General features: G+C 36.6%; 1 protein-coding gene across 2 annotated transcripts in view; it reads right to left on the minus strand.

Moving 5' to 3' along the window:
- Nucleotides 1-161: 161 nt before the first annotated feature.
- The window catches only part of FGF14 (fibroblast growth factor 14), a 382502-nt gene continuing 365420 nt past the window's right edge, over nucleotides 162-17243 (minus strand). For both annotated transcript variants that reach the window (XM_059493448.1, XM_059493449.1), the window contains exons 4-5: nucleotides 9416-9614; nucleotides 162-6940 (exon numbers count right to left, since the gene is read on the minus strand). In XM_059493448.1, the coding sequence (XP_059349431.1) occupies nucleotides 6804-6940; nucleotides 9416-9614 (336 nt within the window). In that variant the 3' untranslated portion in view covers nucleotides 162-6803. The remainder of the gene's footprint in view (nucleotides 6941-9415; nucleotides 9615-17243) is intronic.

Genomic DNA, 17243 nt, shown 5'->3' on the forward strand with positions numbered 1-17243 from the left:
AATTCGCTGAATTTAACTGCATTTGTAGAAGTTGGGAACCTGAACATCAACTGACTTGAAAAATCATCTGTGCTATGCAGTAGCTTGGTCTCAGCCAAAGATGTTTGGACAATGTTGACAAAGTAATTAAAGTTTTAATACAGTAAATACAAACAAAGCAGTGGTATGAACAAAAATTTTATTTTTATTTTCCAATGGTGAAATGCTGCTCAGTGTGAAATTCACATTGAGTTATGAACGATGCACAACTATTGGGACTTCCCTAACTTATTTACATATGAGTCTCTTATTTTTTGTACATGTAGATTTGGCAGCCCTTGAATTCTTTAGAGCAAAAAAAAAAGAAATATACATTTTAGTTTCAAAAGTGTTTACATTTTGTAAAACCATGATTGAGCAATAAATTGATTAAATGGCTCAAAAATACTTCTTTTAGATAACAAACTTTAACATTGTGGTTTAGGTGCCAAGGTCCTGATTTTTGAAGAGGTGCATGACTCAGAAATAATGGAACTATGTATTAAAAAAAAAAATCCATTATTAGTCTAGAAATAACTTTTCTTTTAGAAAGAACAGTTTTGAAATAGGAAAATACAATGGTACAGAACATGGGTAGAATGCAAAATTTCAAATTAATTTATTTAACTGCTTTAGTATTCCCCCGTCCCATATAGTTTGCTTTTTAACTTTAAACATGTTTTTTTCCCTCTTAACCTGGATTCTTTCTTTCTAAAAATGAAGCTTGTGAAGCCCATATTCTCAGGGAGTTTTACCATTACCAAACATCCAACTTATATATAAGCTATGCAGATAAATAACTAGACATACATCCCAAAGCTGCTAGCTACTCTCTTACCAGATAACCAAAGTATCAGGCAGAGTTCTAAACTGTATTCATAACACATAAAGAATCCTCAAAGTGAAATTCAGCTTGAAATTTTAATTTATGTTTTATACTTAAAACCCTAAAACTCCATGGAGCTCAACAGGAATATTTTCTTAAGTTTTCACATATATGCATTTTGCCAACCCTAGTGTCTGGAGAGCACAAATTGTTGCTTTTATTTATATTTATGAATAGTGAATACCGCTGACCTGAATCTTCTCATAATCACTGGGTTTTTTGCATATACATTCATCTGCTGAATCAGAGTGTAAACAGTGAAGGATACAAAGTTCTCCTTGCTTTCCTTCCATTTATATTAAGTATTGTATAAAGAAAATACTACATAATCAAAACTCTATTCTGGTATCAGTAGATGCTTTTGACTTGTTTCATGGCATCAAAACATATACTGTAGATCAGCTGTGGTATTTCAGGTACTCATTCATATATAAAAGAACAATTCTTTAGGTGGTTCCAGTGTCGTATTTGATACATTTTTGTAGTTTGTTTTCATTTGAAGTTTATATCCTTATAGAGTATAAAGTAATTTTTACTTTGATTTTTTTTATACCAATCAGCTCCAACCTTTTTGACTACTGGATGGATTATGTAGTCATAGCGTTTCAAAAAGGGTTATCCAAGTTGTTTTTAACCTACATACGGAAAAAAATCAGAATATCTAAGACAGCTACTCTCTGTGGTTCCTTTAAATGCAATTATCAAACAAAGTGGTGCTATTACTATAAACCTTAAAGTATTAACTAAGACTACTAAAAATGGAATGTACACATTAATTCTTTTCCAATTTTTCTTTTGTTTCCTATCATGTTGCTTGAACATTTCCCCTGCTCTTCATGTGGAGGTAACTGGTGATGTGACACCCAGCTTATCGCTTTTGTGGCTCCTTTCCTCTTTAGAAAGATGAAATCAGAAGGAATAAGATTATTATTCCACATATTTGAGTATAATAGCTGTATTAATAAAATTTTATCTTTTCCCCTTGTGTCATTCCCTGTGATGGGAATTCCAGACACATAAACTGTAAATGCAGGAAGAGGCATAAGGAAGTGAAACTTACTACTTGTTTTTTCACTGCTAGTGACTGTAAAAGCCTGCTTCCAGGCCTGTGGCAAAAGGCAAAACCAAACTGGATAAATGGGGACTTTTTACTGATTAGATTGATAAACCTTATAAACAAAAATACATTATAGCCTTGTTTTCTTCTTATGTGAGAAAGAACACAATCCAGAAGTGTGCCAGTGCTTCTATAATAGACTTGCAGGATTACACCTATTGTGTATAACATATCTGTAATATCACCTATAAAAACCTGTGGATTGATTTGCTTCTATAATTTATTAACCTGCTTGTGATCTTTTTTTTCCCCCCACTGGCTATATTCTTTCTTAGAAATGCATAGATGCATTTAATCATGTACCTGCTCTCACTTTCTGATATATTGCCCTTGCTTCTTTGCAGAATGACATCTCACTTTGTAGCTAAATGGTACAGCTAAATGATACTGGGATGAAGAAAGCTAAGTTGAATATTTCAACTAAGTAATTGAACAAAAAATTTATTACATCTTTAAAAATAAGTCATAGCATTTGCATTAGTCATCACAGAAAAAAACCCTGTTACTAAACATTTTACAATGCATTGCATGAAATATGAATTTATCTAAAGAGCCATTTAAAAGAAAGAGAACATTCTTATGTAGTCTAATTTTGCTTCCATTCCCATTTGAATGTAGCTGAATAATGTATTCTTTATAGCAATAAACAGATGGATCATCATGATATGCTTTTACTGCATGGACCAAACTGTCTGCTTTCATAGCTCATTGCTTAAACTAGTTTTAAACCAAGACAAAAATTTCCCCATATATATAAATGTAAAGCCAGGGTTCTTAGTATTGTTTCAGGTATATACCATAGTCAAAGTGAATTGCTTTACTTTATATCTGGTGAAGGGGAGGGCCTGGGAGGGGTTTATTAAGAACCAACATTTATGAAAATGACAGTATATTAAAAAATCAATTCAGAATGGCTAAAAAACCCAGAAAATGAAGCAAAAGCTCTGTTATGTGAACTACAAAGCACTTAAAAGGAGCTAGAGACCCTTCCATAGGCTCTGTCTTGTGAACAACCTCATAAGGATTCTTGTGAATTTATAAAATTTTTGAAGTACAGCAAAATGGTGCTTTGTTGAAGTAGTTCATATCTCCTCAAAAGTGGATCTCTAAAATTGTGCAGGTGTGAATGATTTTGCCAAATAGAACTGTAGCTGAAATACAGATCAAAAAAGAGAAGAAAATGACTGTGCAGTGTTAACATATAAAATGGCAAGATGAGGTCAGATTTCAGTGTGAACAGTCTCTAAGAGATTAGAGAAAACCCAGAAGAACAAAATACAATGCAAGCATGCAAAAGACTTGGAACGCTGCAGATTCACAGACAGCTGCACATGTAAGTACAAAAACCCCAATCTGTAAATACAAATTGATTCCATCAGGTTTACTATACAGTACTTTAGTAGTAACAGACAGTTGAAAACAGCTTTCACTTAACAGCAAAATTAATTTTAGAGGGAAGAAAATGGTGAAGTCTCATCCTGGAGAACAGCAAGAGAGGTATTATATTAAGGAGCTGAAATTTTCTTTGGCATGGTAAAGGGGGAGAACTGAGTTTGCCAACCTATTTACATGACATTTCACCATCCTGTGGCCAGTGCAATGATGCTTTGCACAGTCTACTTCTTACATAAACTTTTCTGTTGGTTTCCAGTATGCCTTCATATAAATGTTTTATTCATCATGTTAAATCTGTGTATACAACAAATAAGAATAAACACAAACTGTACAATGCAGACAAACTCTTTGCATATATGTATGTAAATTTATAACACTGACCAATAGTTCTTTGACAGACACAACCTACAACATGCAGTTAGTTCATCCTTGTCATACTCTTCCCATGCAACAGATGAGACAAGACAAAATTAAAGGGAGGAAACAAAGCACGAAGATACCTGTGTTATGTTTAAACAGATTGTAGAAAAATAAAAAATCAGGGCATTGATTCATTGGATTAAACACTCATATGAATTTAGCCCACAGAAACAAAACCAGAAAACAATAATAAAAAAAAAGAAAAGAAAAAGGCAAAATGCTGTATTTCCAGTATGTACTAACTGCTTAAAGAAATTAAATCTGCCCTTAATTATAGCCTCCCAAACTGGTTCACAGATCATAGTTACTCAGGACCAAAAGGTTAATGTTGAAAATATTGTTTATGTAGGATCAGGCAATGAACCAGATCCTCCTTGTATGGCTCAGCCAGGTCTCCAGCCCTGTCTCTCCTCAGGCTCTTACACTGGGTGTATAAGACAGCTGAATGGGACATGAATTCGTGTATTCCCTCCTCATGAATCAGGTGAGAGAGAATGTAGCCTTCAGCTGTTCTATCTTACTTGAAATATTGTGAAGTTCTCCTCTTGCTATCGCAGGAAGGCCTGGGGCCACGGCGGGGCCGGCCGCCAGTGCAGCGTCAGGGCTGCTGCCTCTCCTGGCTCCTGCAGCCCCCAGCTCGCCATCTCAGTTGCTTTGGTTTGATTTTGTTTCCTCAGGGATGGTGCACAAATCCCACTGGACCAGATGGGACGAGAAGGGCACACTGAAGTTTTTAATAAAGTGTTGTTTTTCCCTGCGCACACAGATTTAGTGCTAGCAGGCAAGGGCACAGTCTTAAGTCAAAGTTTCTTTGCATTTTTATCACAGTTTTAGATTAGGTTTGTATTTTAGTTTTTTTTTTTCTCTACATGGATAGAGGGCTTCATGCTTAACTCATTCCCTCCCTAGAAAGACCCAACATCAAGCATTATCTTGCTGTTCTCATATCACACATACAAAAGGAAGTCTGACCTACAGAAAAAAGAAAAAGTTTATCTAGAATGTAGCAGCTTTACAGTAGCCTCCTTGAAGAGTGCACTAAATGTTGCTTATAAAAACAGAACACATTTGAAAACTAGTACGAAGAGTTCATTCAGACTGAATCAGACTGTTCAGCTGAGCAGACAGGGAGTTTGAAATAATCAGCAGTCTCTGTCAGGGACTTCAGCACAAAGATGTGATAAAACAAATTGCCAGAAATACAGTGCTAAAAAAGGAACGGATGGTTTCCTCTTTTTGTCTTAAAATATCAAGGTAACAGCAAGAGGCCAAGAGAGTGTTGCCACACAGTTTTCCAGACTGAGATACAGTTTGATCTTTGCTGCCATTTCTAAGAAACAAATTCCTTCTTAAGCGTACAGAGAGTGCCTGTATTTTTCAACTTCTGAAAGCCTGTGACTAAGTGTGCAAAAACTTCAGTGGCATCTCTGTGGCATTCTCTAAATCTTTCCCCTGCCCTCCTTCATCCCCCACAACACTGGCTTAATTGTTCACAAGTGACAAACTCAAAGGGTTGATGTTGTTCCTGGTAATATGATCCAAGGCTTCAATTTTATGATGTTTTTGATTTCTTCTAGGTTCATGTAAGAGAAAGTACAGTATATAGAGATCAAGGCAAGGCACCTTCAATCTAGCAATTTGGTGGGCATGTTATCCTAGGAAGCTGGGTGGAGGTACATACTGGGATATCAGTGAAATACATAGGACTGGACTTTGCATGCTTAGCTAAAAATAAAAATAAAGTTTTGTAATATGTCCAGTTTTAAAACGTCTTTTTTTAAAACACCAGAAATATTAAACTATAATTTGTAACTACCCTTTGCATTGGTGCTGCAAAAAAGAACACAACAACATCCTTGCCCATGCTTTGCTAAGTAGGTGTGGGATTCAGCCAAAAATAACAATGGCATTAAGTTCAGTTCCTTAAAAACAGGAAAGGATTATATTTAAAATGGATTCAGGTAGCGCAATTCTGATTAGTCTTACTTTTTTTCCTTTTATTTGTGGTGGTTGTTTTTCAAACAATGAAGATTTAGTAGATGAAAAATGAGCCTTAATTCAGGCCTACAAGGCCTACAAAATTCTTTGGACCCACTTTTCCAAAAATGAGTGGGTCTTGCTCGCTGGGCAAGGCAAATGTTACCATTACCAGTAAGCCTGTGATATGTATAAAACACACACACAAAAAGAAACTATAGGGATGCCAAACACACGTTTCAGAAAACTCCCCATTGGTTGTGTTTGACACTCTTCCCTCCTCTTTAATGCCAACCTCAGAAGCACAGTATCTGTTACTAAAGAGTATTCACATTTAATCAATATTTTAAGCCAGAGACAATGATCCTATTCTTTATAGATATAATTTTTAATAATAGATTTTTGAAGGCTTCCTGATTCCCTGATTGCTTTCAAAACTAAGCCACCGGCAACACTTAAGTTATAGAGAAACACAATCCCTGCAAAAGGTCACAAACAGTGGAGCGAGCAGCCTTATAAAAAAGGGAAGAAGAGAAATCCATAATAGCACAGGTTTACAGCATCTAACTAGAAATTACTTGATTATTTGTGTGCTACAAAATAGAACTTAAACACATGGATTTTGCTGAAACTGGACTCAAAAAGGGATTATGGGCAATTGTCAGCAGGCAAGGTATCAAGTGTACTTGTGAAGTATGTCATTCACATGAAGTGTCACAGTCACAGAAAAGATATTAAAAAGGCATTCCAATATCTGGTAGGGCATTCCATGGTCTGAGTTTAGCTGGTTCATCCAGGTGTCTTCTCGTTGTGGTGGAGCTACATGTTGAGATTTATCCTCTTGCAACAACTCAGTTCAGAAACAGGAACGGGCAAGCTGGTGACCTGCCACAAGCTGATCCACAGACACTGCCGAGGGGAAGTCTGGCAAGGATAAATCACTCAACTGTACTTGGGACTCAGTAAGTCACAACACCTGTGAGGATCTGGCTATGTCGTCTTGCTCTTGTTCACTGGTTTGCCTCCATTCATTATTGCAGATGCACTTGTGCTTTTACTTGGAGTTACCCCAGCCTTTGGCACTGTTTCTCCAATATCATGCAAAGATGGTTCTCGGTACATGGCAACTGAGGGGAAGGAAGAGAAAGGGAGAAGCATTTTAAACAATGTTTAATCACATATGAGAGTTCATCTCAAAGAGGATTAATTTTCTATGTTCCTCTTGCATACCAGGGAAACTGTTTATTTTGACAGATGGTTGTTTTTTACCACTGATAGAATTGTTTGACCCTCCAAAATTCTCACACTTCTGCCTCTGACTTAAAAATTCAGTAGGAAACTGCATTCTTCCTTGCTTAATGGACACTATATCTTCTTGGAAATGAAAAACTAGTGTTTTTTCTTTGCATAAGGCACACAAAATTGTACCTGTGTATACCCATGTGTATGTATATACAACCCTTAAATAAACATTAAATAAATATGCGAACTTTTAGAAGTAAAATGTGTTAAGACAGATTGTAATTAAAAAATGGGATCATACAATACAGTTGTCTAGACTTAAGTGTTCTTCCTTAGTGGTAGATTGCAAGACTAGGCTAGGGTCCAGTTCTACAAAGCTACATGTACATCAGTCTTCCAAATCTGAGGAATTTGGCCATGGTCTTTTCTTCAGGTCTGCCCTGAGTGGAGAGTGTAAAAGTTGTTTGGGGGTTTTCCTACCTCATTTCCAAAAACACATGCAGGAGCCACTGATCTCCACTGAATGTAGAAGTGCAGAAAACTCCAAATTAAACTATTAATTCTTAGAGGAATTAGAAGTTTTTCCCTTGGCTTCAGTCCCTATCTCACCCCTTCAAATCCTTTGAGGGAAATACATGTATTCAATTACACAGTTCAAGCATTAAGCTGCCTTAATGATTAATGCTCTTGGATAATTCAATTTCATTTTCCATGTCACTCCATCAGGTAATATTTCCACTTATACCTAACTCCAGTTGCATTTATTTATATCAGAGCAATGTTAAAAGAGGTGTCACAGCAGTCAAAGGAATTAATCATGACACTGATTTCCAGACTGGGTGTGTGCTACCACAGAGAGCACAATTCCTTCGTCCCTTGGCTAATTAGAGTAGGAGGCTGGAGCATCAAAGTACTGACCTTGATCTTCGATGGTGTGAAGTTTCATAATAAATGTAAAGGGCCCCATAGCATCATTAACTAATCAAATACTTGTTCTAACATTTCCAGTGACATAATCTAAATCCTTTTATAGCTTCTTAAAGATGGAAATTAAATGTCTTCTCTGGAGTACATAAGGCTGGTTATGATCTATATCTTCAGAGTGGCCCATAAATGTGTTTAGGGCACTTAGCTGATTAATTAAAAGAGCTTAGTGAAATAACACTGTGACCTACAAAATTATCACATTGAACAACATGAAATGGAACTATAAAGTAAGGAATTATATAGCACAGCTGTCATATTTGATGATTCTCATAGGCAGTGTAAATCAATTTATTTCTAAGCATTGTCTAAGCTATTTTGATGAAGTCTGATCATCCAAAAATTATCTTTAAAAAGTAACTTCTTTCCTAGTACATACAAATTTGCAATGCTTTAAAAAATGCACTGGCATTCCCTCCCTATAAGTCTTAATATAAAAAGATCAAGATATAAATTATTAGTATTGTTGAGAGCTTATGAAAGAACTGTAAACTTTCACAAGACAGGGAAAGCACAAAGGCTGACTTCAAATAAACATAAGTTTATTCTGATTCTTTCCTTATGATGAAACTCAAGTACTTGACAAACTGATCCTTCAATCAAAAATTTTAAGTTAAATATCAAAAGAAATTGGACTGCTAACCAAAGTATTACTCAAGTATGTGTTTTCAGATGGTAATTTTCAGAATGACTATGACTACTTTCAGAGGCTGTGCAGGAATTAGAACAATAAGTTCTAATCAGGACAAGAAGCAAAAGGCAGCATATAAATACATACATATGTATTTGTATATAAATACAAAGGATAACACAAAAGTTTCAAGATATTAATGGATTTTTCAGAGAATGTGACATCATTTTGGTGTGTAAGGTTACTGTGATTGTTATTTGTTCCTATCTTGGTTTAAAGGCCAACTTACACTACACCACTTGGCATAGTAATACATCATGATTTATTTTATAAGAAACCTTTGTGTTTTGTTTTAGAAAGCTTTTACTTTAAAATGTTGACATTTCATCCATTCCCTATATAACTCCCAATCTTCAATAGTCATTATCTTATTCTGCCTAATGAAAGGACTATTTTCTCACTGCAAGATTCACAATAGTTTTTGTCCCTAACAATGTAATATTTTAAAAGCAGCACAATGCTATTCCACAAGAAAAATCTTTTCTTGTAGAATGACCACTTAGTCCATGGAAAATTGTTTGTGGCATCACTACATGGAAGCACAAAACTGCTCCATGGAACTTGGGAGTGGCATTGAGATTTGTCCCTGTGTGAGGCATGCATATTGAGAAAGGGCAATTTGGAAACCAGTCCCTCTTCTTGTGAGATGTATAGGAGAGTCTGCCAGAGATGGACTGAGCCTCACCTTCCAATGGCTTGGGTAGAAAATGAGCTGCTGGTTTTGTTTTCTTCACTCTGTTTCCTTTCATGACCTGCCCTTCTTTGTTCAGCCCCAAGAACCAGGCCCTTCCGGACTCCTGTTGTCTGTAGAGCATGGATGAGTAGATTACATAATAATTTTCAAAAACAGACTCCTTGAATTTGCACTCTGGTGTAAAAAGTTCCTGTGGGAAGAAAAACAAATTTTAAATGGTATCTCTAAAGTGCAGGATTTGTTTTGTTAACTTACAAATACCTCGTGATAAGTTTTACATATTATTTAAGATAAGGTTCTGCTTTAAGGTCAGGAGTTCTGTCTTTGTTTGGAAGACCTCCAGTGAACTTATTTCCCTTCCCATGCATGCCTCAGTTTACCCACCTGTGCTACAGAGATAATATATTTTTAAAGCAGAAAGAAAGCCACACAGGCATAAAAGCACTATTTAAAATACAGGCATAATTATTGTTATTATGCTTCCTTCTCTGACAGGATGGACTTATGAAGATTAAAAAAGTCTATGCAAAAATAGTATTAATGAGATAACAGTTGTTCTGTTTTAACTGAATGCAGCAGGCTCCCTCTTGTTTACAGCAACTAATATTTGATGCTTAAGGTGCTGCTACCAACATTCAGCATTCCCTGTAGTCCAGGAAAATACCATCACAGGGAAATACTATTCTGATATACAAATTTCTTTACAAAGAATAGTAATTCCTACTGGCATCCTCAGCAAACATTCCAAAACTGGAATTTTTTTTCAGAAGTCACAGTCAGTAAGAGCAGTTATCCTAAACTTTTTATAGGTTAATCTAAGCATAAACATCTGTAGTCCAGTAGCCAAATAATAAAAAAAATATATATTAATAACAGAAGTAACTAACAAAATAAACAGTATGAATATCCATTGAGATAGAGGTTACCAAAATTCTTAGAAAAAACCCAGCAAGTTAACAAGCAAATAAATACACATTTAAAATATCACAAGAAAATAGGATTCCATGTGAATGTGATTTTCCGTCTGTGGACCCATCTGCTGAAGCCTGTAGAAGAAATAAGACATAAAAGGAGGAGGTAGATGTGGGAAAGGGGGAAGTAGCTTGCTAAGATTTCAGAGCTCAAAGTTCTCAGCTCTGAATACTCTTTATATTTCTTTTAGTTATCTTTCCCAAAAAGCAAAAAAAAATCTGGAAACTTCACATCTTTTCACTTCTCCATTCACAGTATTTTTTTCCATTTCTTTTTGTTCCTGGCCCCATGCAGTACTGAGTTAACACCCAGCAGGCAATGTATTTTCAGGGTCTCTATGCCATCCCCAGCTGCCTATATATTGTAAGAATTTCACAGCTGTTTCTGCCACAGATTTACTTTCTGGAAATCAAAGTCCTTAAAGACACACTTCCCCATACAAAAATGCACAGATTAAAGACTTTTCTGAACATGCACTGAATATTACTTGGTGCACAATCTAGCTCTCCTAATGTGGTGGGGTACACGGTATTTGTACTGCCATGGCTTAAGTTACCACCTGTAAGCAAAGCTGTCTTGATGAAAACCAGGCATACTATCAGCAGTACCAATCTTTGAGCTTCGGATTAAAAAAAAATAATGTATTTTATGCAGCAAGAAACTAAAAGCAGAGATCAGCTTGGAAATCATTTGTGAGCCAGCCCTAAAATAGGTTGCTTTGGCCATGTCAGCCAGTACACTTAGTGTCTACAGGTCAGACTCTTACAGGATGCAAAAACAGATCTGAATTGTGCAATGGCATCCTTTTGCACTATCACATCTTTACCCCCCATGTGTACAACTGCATACCAACTGCATATACAGGGATATGTATATATACACATGCAAAAATGCAAATAGGGACTTTACTAGAGGCACTGAATACTGATGACAGGGAAACACCTTAACTGCACAGTCTCCTTTGCCATGGGGCTTTTTCTCTCTCTGTTCAAAACTTTAAGACATCTGTTGTTTGTGTTACTCTCCTTTCTCCTCCACTGATTTCAAGTCACAGTAGGGCTCAAGGAGACTCAAAATAAAACCAGAAGGCAGGGAGGCATGCTAGAGGGAATGCCTGTTGAAGCCTAGCACAAGCATTTACATGCGAGTCATGTTCCTTGGCTGTTGAAACAGCAGATGCTAATCAGGAAATGCCTACACAGCTCTCCTTATTGCCTACTTCACTGAAAATGCTACCCCCTGTGTTCCCCATGAAGTTTTACTTCCTTGTAAAGCTCAATTACCATAAACACTACTTCTTAGCCAATACTCACATTTTTTGTGTTATAAACAAAAGCTGTTTGTCATTCTATGTTCCTCCCTACTAGAGCTGCTTGGCTGCCTCTAAACACTATTTGTATGTTTTCCCTAACAATATCCATTATTGATACTCAAACAAGGTTCCTTCAATTCATATCCCTTCTCTGAATCAAACCAGTCTCTTTCCTCTCTCATTTCTTTGGCACTGCAGTAGTGTTTCTGACAGTGCACAGTATACAGAGTGGTAGGGATTTACTTTACCAAGAAAAAACCACAAAAATTTAGATTATGGCAATGCAATTACTTAGCTACTCCTGGTTGTAGACTAATAGACTGGACAAACTGGCTAAACAAATCATTACTACTATGTAGTTATAAAAAATATAATAACACTCTGATTTTTTTTTCCCCATACAAGGAAGAGTCAAACCCAAATACTGTATTCTGCCTAAAACTACTGCAGCTATCCTACTCCAGATACTCCAGATACTTGGGTAGGACTACAGTTTTGGACAGAGTTTGCATTCATCCAGTATATTAGGAGGTTATTCTGCCTGGATTAATGTCAAAAAGCCCCTGAAATATATGTTACTTTAAAACAGACTAATAGTTCCAGCAATGTGAGGACTATTCATTAATGAAAATTAGGCACCTGACAATTACTATACTGAACTGCAGACACCAGTTCCTCTAAGGAAAGAGTTAATCAGAAGACTTCTGAAATGGCCCCTTCCCTGGGGCTTAGGTGAAATTGAATATTTCTAAGTTAGGAGTGATGCCTAAAGTCTTGCCTCAGACACTGTCTCAGCTGGCTGAAAATTGCTTCTGTATTTTCTACAGTAAAGTAGCCATAACACCTGAGGTGTTGGTTTTGCACGTACCTAGGTCAAATCTAGACCTGCATATCTTAGACTTAACCCAGTGAGAACTCCCAGAAAATTACTAATGTGCTAACAGCACTGACTTTAAAAAAATAATCCATGGGTGACTTTATTTAAACCTATTGCTGGGGTAGAGGCAGTACAGGGTGTTTTATAAGGAAAACTGAGTTGTGAGGACACTCCCCTAGGCTACCTCCCTATCTGTATCCAACCTGAAGCAATCCAAATCTGCATCTGGCTGACATGAATAATTTAGATCTTCCCTGCAAGAATGACTTTTTGGGTTTTGATCCCAGGACGTTTTATATCAGAAAGTGAAAGAATAAATTGCAAAACCAGATATGACTTGCAAACAAGAATTTGTGCTCAGGATTTCTCTTTCAAGGTCAGAACCCAGATTTAACCTGTAGTTTTATATAAAAAGTGGTTTTATCCTGTCAAAGCAACATTTGAGAAATAAAGTGTACACCAGCTGCCAGTTTTCAAAATCCCAGGAATGGGTTTTGGCTGTGAAGTGCAATTTGATACAGCTTCCTGGGTCCCAGAGAAGTGAAGGATATGTTAAATTACACTTTGCTGAGAAGAATTTTCACTCGGATATTTTTCTAGATTCTCATCAAATTTTTGCTTGATGTGAGTCCTATTTGGAGATATTTTAATTCTAGTTGCAGTAGCATTAATTGGTAATTAAAGATTGTGAGCTCAAACTTGTGGAATCAAAAGTTCTGTCATTGCAGATTTCTTAGTCTGCAATGACAGAACTTTTGATTCAACAAGCATTGCCAAATCTTAGCATTATACTATTCAAAATGATGGGATTTTGCCTCATGGAATCATGTGGTGGTATCAGAATCTACTTTCATATAAGAACAAAACACAAAAGAAATAAAATAAAAAGAGCCATTATCCACTTCTGAAATCTGTGAGTTTCTGAAAAGAGCTCAAGTTACTTGTGGTGTCAACACAAAGATATAAGGGGTTGTTGGAAAGTAATTCAGATGACAACTGAGATGAATTCCCTACCAAGTAATGTCTTCCTGTCAATCAAAAGCTGAGGTCTAACGTGATGCAGCTGAGCCTCAATGCCAATCAATAATAGGGCCCTGTAGCAAGTGGCTATCATTCAAAATCAAAGTACAGCAAACTTAGTTGTCCCATAAGCCTTTCAGTAATTGAAAATATTTGAATGGATTATTAGTGTAACTTCTCGTTGTTATTTCACAATTTAGTTTGTTCAAGCTAGTTAGCTTTATAGAAGTTACACATGTCCATTCTTAGTCATGACTTTTCACTCAAAGTAAATCCCACAAAGCACAGCATTTTCCTATTCCTGTTCTCAGAAAGAAGAAATATGCTGTGAACCACAGAGTTACAAAGCAAAACTAGCATGACAACACAACTAGCCACATAGCTTCCAGACATTGTTTACAAATTAAATGGACACCTGCAGTTTTAAATTATATTTCTGTTCAGTAAGGCAATAATGAACTGTCAGGGCTGAACAAAAAGTAACCTTTCATTGCACACCATGAGGGACAGTGTAATAACCCGGCTCTGCAATGGACAGCTGTACCAATAATAAGGGCTCCCACAAAAATTTACTGCCTTCTAGTCCTGAACCTTTAAGCCTCTTTAGTTTTGTGTTTTATTCTGAAATATATGAAGGAAGGGCATTGGTGACAGCTCACAGAAGTGATAAAGCTAGCAGATATCCTCCTGAATTGCAGCCAGCAGCAGACAAGGAGCAGCGGACTCTGCTGGAGATGGGCACAACAGGACTTGTTAATCAACCAGGCAGCAAAAGCACAGCTGTAGGCTGGACTAGCTGCAGTTTCTGCTTGGTGCCATGCAGAAAACACAATTGCAAGACAAACTCAAAGAGATTGCCAGGCAAGGGACAGCCAGGCTAACCAAGCATTGTAAAAAACCCTGGTACTATTCATTACTTGCACCTAAAATACAGGTTATGGAACAGGACCTCAGAGCTTTTGAAGCACAGTCCATGTGGAATCTGCCTGATGCAAACACCTCACAATCCAAAAAAAAAAAACAACACATCCAGTCAATGGTATTGGCACAGTAGGAGGTGGTTATCAATTTTTTTTTTTTTGTAGAGATGATGATAAAGAATTCTTAAGAACAGACTGGAGAAAGGGCAATGTGAGCTTTGTGGAGGCTTATAGGAAATTTCTGCAGAGAGAGAAAAGCAGCACAGAGTCGGCATAAAAGTGTTTTGAGAGTTAGAGGATAGCAACACAGGAATAAAAAAAAGGAAATGACATTTTAATAGTGGATAGGAAGGTTGGAAATGACTCATGAAGACTGGTCTTAAGGTTGAAAAGAAGCAGTCTGCTTAATGAGGAAAATGCACTCATAAATAAGTTAAAATAATCAAGGTGGGAAATGAACTTTGGGGCAGAGTCCTGAGTGGAGACAGTGGGGGTAGCACTGTGTTCCTCAGTGCAGGAGGGGAGGATGCTGCAGTGATCCAAGTGTGGAAGGATGAGATCCCAGAAAACAGCTGCAGTGGGGTGGAACAGCAAAAGGCCTTGTCACAGACATATTTGTGCAGCAAAACCTGTAAGAACAGGAGGCTTCTCCTGCACATTACACTTGGAATACACTGAAATTGATATTCCAGTGACTTGCTGCACATTGAAATAGGTAAGTTAGACTACCCTCTTACAGTAAACCTAATTGACAAGTGCTTGTATAGGGAAACAAAAACCAAAAAAAAATCACTTAATATTTGGTCCATAACATCAAATTTTCTCAAAGCTTACATGTTTTAAGAGTCTACAGTTTGAAATCATCTTGTGCATGAGCTTCTCTTCAAATGGCAGAAAACACAGCAACACATGGTTACATACTTCATGAATTAAGGAGAAATTTATATTCTATTTCCTGCAGGTTGAGAAGACATTTAGTGTATCTGGGCCTAAGAAAACCCTAATACAAACATAATTTTTAAACATCAGAACAAGAACAAGCAAAGTTGGCAGAATTTTCTATGTGCAAACTGGCCAAGTAAGATACCAAGGAACACAAGACTTTAGCTGCCACTGCAAGCTTTGCAGTCAATTACTAACTTCAAAAGTAAAGGCAGTAATAGCTGAACCTGACAATCCTGTAGATATCCTATGAAAGCAGCAAACACTCACAGCCCCTTTCAAAGAGTTTCCACCATTTTCTGACAGAAAATTTCCTCAATAAATTACAACATCCACCGAACGCCATTATTGTCTCTTTCTAAGCTAATGTTATTTCTATTTCTGAAGATTACTAAATGTGATCTCTAAAAAAGGAAGAAAGTTATAAAAAGAGTATTTGCTATCATGCAGGTAAAAATCAAGGATGATTCTTGCTGGTTAAAGAACCACTGAGAGTACATTAAAATGTCAGTGTGTAAAAGAAAACTTTTAGTTATGATTTCTATATCTCACTTCCAAGTTCTTTAAAGACTTGAAAATGTGGCTATAACTGCTTATACAGAAATAATCCACTTTTGACTAAATTTAGGCAAAAGTCAATGTAAATTAAGATTATTGCAAATAGTAGCACTTAATTAACTAGGGTTCTAATTAGCAGGGATATGAATGGTATTATTGATCATGTAGCAATTCTTTTATTCATGTACATTCATAAGCACCTCAAATGAGGTCATGAACAAAATTCTCATAATATACATAAAGATAAGCTAACAAAAATAGTTTGAACAGATATCTATGTGTTTAAGAGGATCACAGAATTACAAAAGAGCTAAGGTTGCAAGGGACCTTTTGAGATCATCTAGTCCAACACTCAACACTGATCAAAGTCTGGCTTAACTTAATGTGCAGGTTGGAATCATGGAATCATTAAAGTTGGGAAAGGCCTCCAAGATCATCAAGTTCAACCTTTGACTGAACACCACCATGTCAACCAAACCACAGTACTAAGTGCCACATCCAGTCATTTCCTGAACACCTCCAGGGAGGGTGGCTCCACCTCTTCCCTGGGCAGCCTGCTCCAATGCTTAACCACCCTCTCAGTGAAGAAATTCCCTCTGATGTCAAACCTTCCCTGTGCAGTTTAAGGCCATTTCCTATTGTCCTGTGTCTGTTTGCCTGGGAGAAGAGGATGACCCTCACCTGCCTACAGCCTCCTTTCAGGTAGTTGTACAGAGTGATAAGGCAAAACCAGAATATACCATATTTTTACAAAAATTTCCCTATCTCACAACAGATAGGTTACCTTGCTTACAACTAGAAGCTATGGCCATACTGATCTATAATTTATTAAAGACAATAATATTCTTTATGGAAGGCAGAGCACAGAGCACATGCTCTTTCATAAATTTACCATTTGAAAAGATGAAACAATGAAGTCAGAAAAAAGAATATTTTAAATAATAACTGCATGAACGATACCAAATTACTACTTATATATACTAGACAGGAGAAGTCATATATTTCTCTCTTCCTCTTACATAAAAGCTACTATTATGTTACAAGCAGTGCTCTGGTATTAATTTTCTTTTGACCACTATCTACAATTCATAGCCATCAACTCAGTAGGACACAGCTGAGATAGAACAAATTTCTTTTATATGAGCATTTCCGATAAATGTTATTTAAAGTTGGACAATTTGACTCAAAAAATGACTTCATGTTTGTGAAATGCAGCCC

Source organism: Ammospiza nelsoni, chromosome 2, assembly GCF_027579445.1.
Source record: "Ammospiza nelsoni isolate bAmmNel1 chromosome 2, bAmmNel1.pri, whole genome shotgun sequence".
Classification (NCBI taxonomy): Eukaryota; Metazoa; Chordata; class Aves; order Passeriformes; family Passerellidae; genus Ammospiza; species Ammospiza nelsoni.